The 7,037-nt window shown below is 36.3% G+C and overlaps 1 protein-coding gene across 1 annotated transcript in view; it reads right to left on the bottom strand.

Moving 5' to 3' along the window:
• LOC106875444 (cytoplasmic dynein 2 heavy chain 1) overlaps nucleotides 1-7,037 on the bottom strand; it is a 297,845-nt gene that overhangs the window by 117,898 nt on the left and 172,910 nt on the right. The window contains exons 35-36 of the mRNA XM_052974965.1: nucleotides 5,747-5,954; nucleotides 677-806 (exon numbers count right to left, since the gene is read on the bottom strand). Of these exons, the coding sequence (XP_052830925.1) occupies nucleotides 677-806; nucleotides 5,747-5,954 (338 nt within the window). The remainder of the gene's footprint in view (nucleotides 1-676; nucleotides 807-5,746; nucleotides 5,955-7,037) is intronic.

The following is a 7,037-nucleotide window of genomic DNA, read 5'->3' as shown; positions in this document are numbered from 1 at the left end:
AATCAATTGAAATTATCGAAAATAAGTTCTATTCAAAAATATAGCTACTCGTCAGATCGTAAGTAGAACAATAATTAGATAACCAACAATAAGTACCAAATGAATTAATATGAATACTTATTATATAAAGATAGAAAAATTATTTAAAAAATATCATAATATCAAAATAATAACCATTCAATAATCATTCCTTCATCCATTATAATAACATGTATATTATATACAAAAAACATCTTACATAAATTATCATTGTTTTAAATACAAGTTGAACGAAGTTTAAGTTTAAAATAATAATGAAGATAAAATTAGTACATATTTAACCGGTGTAATAGTTAAAGCTATACTATTATATATATATATATGAGTGCATGTCTGGGTGGTTGTGTATATATGTGTGTATGTATTTGTGTGTACCCTTATCTAGACATCGTGTGAAGGTTGTAAATGAGCATCATCATCATACAAGTGAGGTTGATCATTTCCAGTCTTCTATGAAAATCAGGGGGAGAAACATTACCTTGCTTGGAAACAGGTGAGGTGTGAAGCTGTAAGAAAATCAGCCTCAACAAATTCCGTCTGAACCATGCAAGCACAGGAAAGAGGATGTTAAATGATGATGATGATGATGAGTGTAATTAAGGTGAAGAACACCTGTCAAAGGTTAAGTGTCTCTCACCTGCCTGATGACCCAGTCAAGAGCACTGTAGAAATAGTCATCTATCCAGGTACTGAGCTTCATCTGTTGCAGTTCGTCTTGACTCTGCAGCCATGACTGCACCAAGCCTTTCATGTTTATGTTTTCATCACTTGCAACAAGAAGAAAAAAAAAGTATGAATAAGAAAAAAACAAAAAAACAAACCACAGAAAACAAACTTAGTTATGATAAAATGTTAAGAAAGAAAACAAAGCTAAATATTTCAAGCAACTCAAATGAATAAGTTTAAGTTTCATTTTGTTGTATTTTGGGAGGGTCATTATATCAATAAACACATGCAGTGACTCTATGTCACTTCTTTTATTATTATTACACTGTATAACAAAATTAAAATTTTTTTTGTCTTTAGTCAATAAGTGTTATTTCCTATTTGCTTCTATCTAGAAATCACAGGAAATGACTGCTATTCCCTCCAAACTTTTGCTTTTGCCAACCTTCACCTGTTTTCAAGCATGTTTTAAAACTGAACTATTTTCCATTACATTTCAGAGAGATTCATCATTGAGTTGCTGAAGCAGAAATATTGTTATAGCAAATATTCTGCTCAATACTACAGACTTGCTTGTTAGTTGCTTGACCGTAACCACTGGAGTATGTCCCTTAGTGGCTGACAATATCTGCATATCTGATTGTGAGCAGGAGTAAGTGGGGAGAATCATAGCCATGTCTTGAGAAGGATTCTTTTGGATTTGAATAAATATAGTAACAAAAGCAAAGCTTGAAGGAAATATTAACCATTTTTCATAGTTTCTAGGGGTAAGCCTTCTCCTTTTCCTTTGGCACTCCGTCGGTTACGACGTCGAGGGTTCCAGTTGATACGATCAACGGAACAGCCTGCTCGTGAAATTAACGTGCAAGTGGCTGAGCACTCCACAGACACGTGTACCCTTAACGTAGTTCTCGGGGATATTCAGCGTGACACAGTGTGACAAGGCTGGCCCTTTTGAAATACAGGTACAACAGAAACAGGAAGTAAGAGTGAGAGAAAGTTGTGGTGAAAGAGTACAGCAGGGTTCGCCACCATCCCCTGCCGGAGCCTCGTGGAGCTTTTAGGTGTTTTCGCTCAATAAACACTCACAACGCCCGGTCTGGGAATCGAAACCGCGATCCTATGACCGCAAGTCCGCTGCCCTAACCACTGGGCCATTGCGCCTCCACCTAGGAGTAAGCAAATAGGAAATAACAGATTTTACCCAAAGACAAAACTTGTGTTACTCAGTGTTATTATTTGTCAATTAGTGAACCATTTAACTAATCAATTATTTGATTAAGTCTCCAGTCAACCAATAAATCAGTTAGGTGGTAGTGTACTGTAAGAATCGTTACAGTGCTGTGCCAAATGCTTAGTGGCATTTCGTCTGTCTTTATTATGTTCTGAGTTCAAATTCTGCCAAGGCTGGCTTTGCCTTTGATCTTTTTAGGGTCCATAAAATAAATACCCATTGAGGAGTGGGGTTGATGTAATTGACTTAATACCTCCCCCACCGAAATTGCTGGCATTGTACCAAATTATTTGAAACCAATAATTCAGCCTGGTTTGTCAAAGTCCTTTTGTTGCCATTCACGACATCATCAATGATATGCCTTCTGTACTCCAAATCTTCTTCTGAATGATTAACCAACTGACTAATAATAATAATAATCCTTTCTACTAAAGGCACAAGGCCTGAAATTTGTTTGGGGAGGGGACTAGATGATTACATTGACCCCCCAGTGTTTCACTGCTACTTAATCTATCGACCCTGAAAGGATGAAAGGCAAAGTTGTCCTTGGCAGAACTTGAACTCAGATCATGCAGACAGACAAAATGCTACTAAGGATTTTGCCCGGCATGCTAATGACTCTGCTAGCTCGCCACCTTACTACTACTACTACTACTATTACTACTACTGATGATGATGATAATAATAATAATAATAACAGAAGTGAAACTGAACCAGTGTGTGTGTGTGCTTAGTATTGGCATAATGACACTCCCAAGATACAACAAAATATATTTCAACACAAGAATCTTGCAAACTCAATACAAAAACAAAATATAAGTTTCGTTAATTTAAAGAAAAAGAAAAAAAAAACAAAGAAAAAAGAAGAAAAATAGAAAAGGAAGAAAAAGAAAAAAAGAAAATTTGAATCAATTTAGATACTGGCTTTGGATGAGGCTTTTTTTGTTTGCCAAAAATGGCAATTCAATCAGAATGTTGTAAAAATCCTAAGTGAATTTCATTAACGATGTCATCGTTAAGTAAATAAAATGAATTTTGATATTTTCTGGGAAGGTAAGCTGTTATTGACTTCATCTGTGCTGAAGCTAATTAACGAAGATGAACTCCCAGGATGTATCTACCACCAAACTTACACACTGGACACAGAAGACTACATATTGATTATTTTTATTGGCATAGATGGAATGGCTCACACACACACATGAATATATGTGTGTACGTGTATGCTTAAGTGTATTGATATCACAGTATCATGGTATTGAGCAGACTATCAGATGTTGTTATTCACCACGGGTCATAATGCACTCTGCACTGTTTTAGCTTCCAAATGAAGCCACCCCGCTGGCGAGACGAGTAGGTCAACACTTACCCTGATTGGAAGACCATTCTGTTTTGACTGGAGCAATGTGAAATTAAGTGTTTTGCTCAATAACACAACGTGCCACCCACTCCAGGAAGTGAACCCATGATCTTGCAATTGTGAGTGCAATGCTCTAACCACTAGGCCACATGCTTTTACATATATTGATATATGGTAAGTAAAATTTTATGAACAAATAAATATGCAGTACTAATTGTACATCGTCATCATCGTTTAATGTCTGCCTTCCTTGCTGGCATGGGTTGGATGGTTTGACAAGAGCTGACCAAGCAGAAGACTGCACCAGACTTCTATGTCTGTTTTGGCATGGTTTTTACAGCTGGATGCTCTTCTAAACACCAACCACCCCACAGTGTGGGCAGAGTGCTTTTTAAGAGGCACCATCACTGGCAATTCATTTCTAATTGTAAAACCGAAGTAGATAAAACTATAAATAATAACTTGTAAATATCGGGGTAAAAAAAAGACTTTCAGAGAGAAAAAGTCAAAGGATGTCCATGGGGCTTGAACCCACATTTGCAAGCATCACAGGAGTTCTACCATTAGACCAAAGCAACCCTTTAAATTTTCTCTATTTTAGAAGCTATATACTTGCTATTGAGAATTGTATGTTGTTTACATTATAAGAATTTAGAAACTTTGAGACAAAGTGAAATAATTTGTTTTAACTATACATATTAACCTATAAATAATAACTTGTATATGTATAATATATATGTATGTATAATACATGTGTATGTATAATATATATATATATTATACATACTAAGATCTGTGAAGCCAAGCGAGATTATAGTCATGACCAATGCTGGTGTTTCATAACTGGCACCCCCATGCCAGTGGCATGGAAAGGGCATGGACTACATTCTTGGAGTGGTTGGCATTATGAAGGACATTCAACAGTAGAAACCATGCCAAATCAGGTTGGAACATGGTGCAGCTCCCCAACTTACCAGCATGGAAAATGGACTTTAAATGATGATACACACACACACACATTAATATATATATATTAATATATGTGTACATGTCTATGTATGTGTGTGTGTATGTATGCACACAAGTATATACACATATTATAATATATATAATTTTTTCCAAAAATAATTAGTTTATATGATTTTAACCTGTTTATCCATTGCGCATTTGGATTCATCTTAAAACAATATTATCAATAGTTTTATAATCTACTTAAACATGTAAACTCAGCTCTTATTATAGATCATTCACCTGAACTGTATGCTCTTTCGATACAGCCTTCGAATTTTAAAAAGTCTTAAAACATTCTTGTTTTTTAAAATTAAAAAAAAAACCACTTTTGTAAATCCTCTTAAATTACCTTCAGTGAGAGAATTGTAGATGTTTGTTATGGTTAGAAATAATTTGCCCATTTCAACCTACATATTCTCGAAACAGTCATTAGAGTTTGTACCTGCTGAAGATTCTTCTTAAAATCATCTTCTACCACCGTTTCATCTATATGGATTACCACTTTACATCCACCATGTGCATCTTTTAATATCCTCATTGATTTCTAATACGGATATACAACCTCATAAGATCTCATAAAAGTATATTTATGATTTATATGTGTTTACATATCAAAATAATTTTATATTACATCATATATATATATATATATATATATATATAAATATATACATATGTAAGAATGTGTGTATGTATATCATCATCATCGTCGTCGTCGTTTAATGTCTGCTTTCCATGCTAGCATGGGTTGGACGATTTGACTGAGGACTGGTGAAACCAGATGGCTACACAAGGCTCAAATCTGATTTGGCAGAGTTTCTACAGCTGGATGCCCTTCATAATGCCAAACACTCCGAGAGTGTAGTGGGTGCTTTTACGTGCCACCGGCACGAAGGCCAGTCAGGCGGTACTGGCAATGGCCACATTCAAAATGGTGTATTTTACATGCCACCCGCACAGGAGTCAATTCGGCGGCACTGGCAATGATATCGCTCGGATGTCTTTACACATGCCATCCGGTACAAGTGCCAGGAAGGCGATGCTGGGCACAAGTGCCATGACGATTTTGCTTTCACTTGCCCCAACAGGTCTTCGCAAGCCGAGTTTTGTGTCCATATATGTAGATATGTATATATTTTACACTCTAAGAAGACCTCCAAACATTTTTGCAAGACAAATCTTAGACTGGTGACTAGAAGGATAGAGAAAGACTGAAAACTACATGGCACAGAACATTCATAAGAGATATGGGAGAGACCAACATCAGATGGCTAGATGCAGGGAAAACTGCAGCCACTAGAAACCAGAGGCTTAAACGTGCTGCCCAGTGTGTTTGAAAGAACACAGAAGGAACTGATACTAATACACTGTCTTATTGTTTCTTCAGCTTAGTTAAATGAGATAAAAGATATCTGCAGTGGTAGTAACAATCTCACCTGAGAAATATCATGCCCATACGGGATATCGTGGCAGGGGATGCATTGACAAGATCATGGGTCTCAAATATGAAGTTCACATTCGGTCCGAATTGAATCCGCTCCCCTGATGGCATGGTCAAGAGTCTGTTGTCGTCCAGTACAGAATTCAAGGATTCAATCCATTCAGGATCAATATCCCCATCGCATATAATCCAGGAATGAATATCTGTCAAAGTAAAAACCACAAATAACATTACTGATAATAACTACAGGGCGCATGGCAATTGTTGCCCTTCAAACCAATACAGGTTTCAAGGGCAACAGGGGGGGGGGGGACTGGCTTTGCACAAAGTGTGCAAGTTTTTGAGGAGAGGAGGAAGTTGATTACATCAACCTCAATACTCAACTGGTACTTATTTTATTGACACCAAAAAGATGAAAGGCAACATTGATCTAAGCAGAGTTTGAACTCAGAATGTAAAGATAGGTAAAATGCCGCCGCTAAGCATTTTGTCCAGCATACTGAGTATTCTGCCAAATCGTTGCCCACTATAATAATAATAAGACCTTGTTGCACTGTAAGGTAATTTATCGATCTTCAGATCTTCCATGAACTTTCCTTCTGTAACATTTCTTTAACTCCTGTTGCCCCTGGTAGGATTTCTCTTTCATTTTTTTAATCTTTCTTTTTTCTCAAAACAAAAAAGAAAACACATTGCAGGGGTGGCTGTGTGGTAAGCAGTTTTCTTTCAAACCACATGGTTTCAAAGTATGAGGGTTTAGTTCACAGTTGATCTAAACGATTAAGTACACTAAGTAAGCGCTGTAACAGATTATTAGGGCTCCAAGGTTATAGCCGAAACAGTAGTTATGGAGCCATTGCAAATTTCCAATGCAGTGGATATATAATTGTTAAGCAGGACAGCAAACATTAAGGCAAGGCAAACATCTCAAGTCATATACAATATTATTGTGATGGAATATCCCAGAAACAGCTGTAAGATTTTGACTTTTTTTTCCAATAATAATATTGTATTTGACTTGAGATGTTTGCCTTGCCTTAATGTTTGCTATCCTATTTAACAATTACATATACATACAGATGTGTGTATGTGTGTGTGTATGTGTGTATGTACGTATGTATGTATGTGTGTATGTATGTATGTATGTATGTATGTATGTCGTATCTAAGTAGCTTTTATCGTCTGTCTTTCATTTTTTTTTATTCACTGGACTGTGGTCATGCCGGGGAAACTGTCTTGAAGGTCAAGCAAATTGCCCTCAGTATTTATTTTTAAATCTGGTACCT

Source organism: Octopus bimaculoides, chromosome 20 (genome assembly GCF_001194135.2).
Source record: "Octopus bimaculoides isolate UCB-OBI-ISO-001 chromosome 20, ASM119413v2, whole genome shotgun sequence".
Taxonomy (NCBI): domain Eukaryota; kingdom Metazoa; phylum Mollusca; class Cephalopoda; order Octopoda; family Octopodidae; genus Octopus; species Octopus bimaculoides.
The sequence above is the reverse complement of the archived record's forward strand: the minus strand, read 5'-3'. Positions and strand labels throughout refer to the sequence as shown.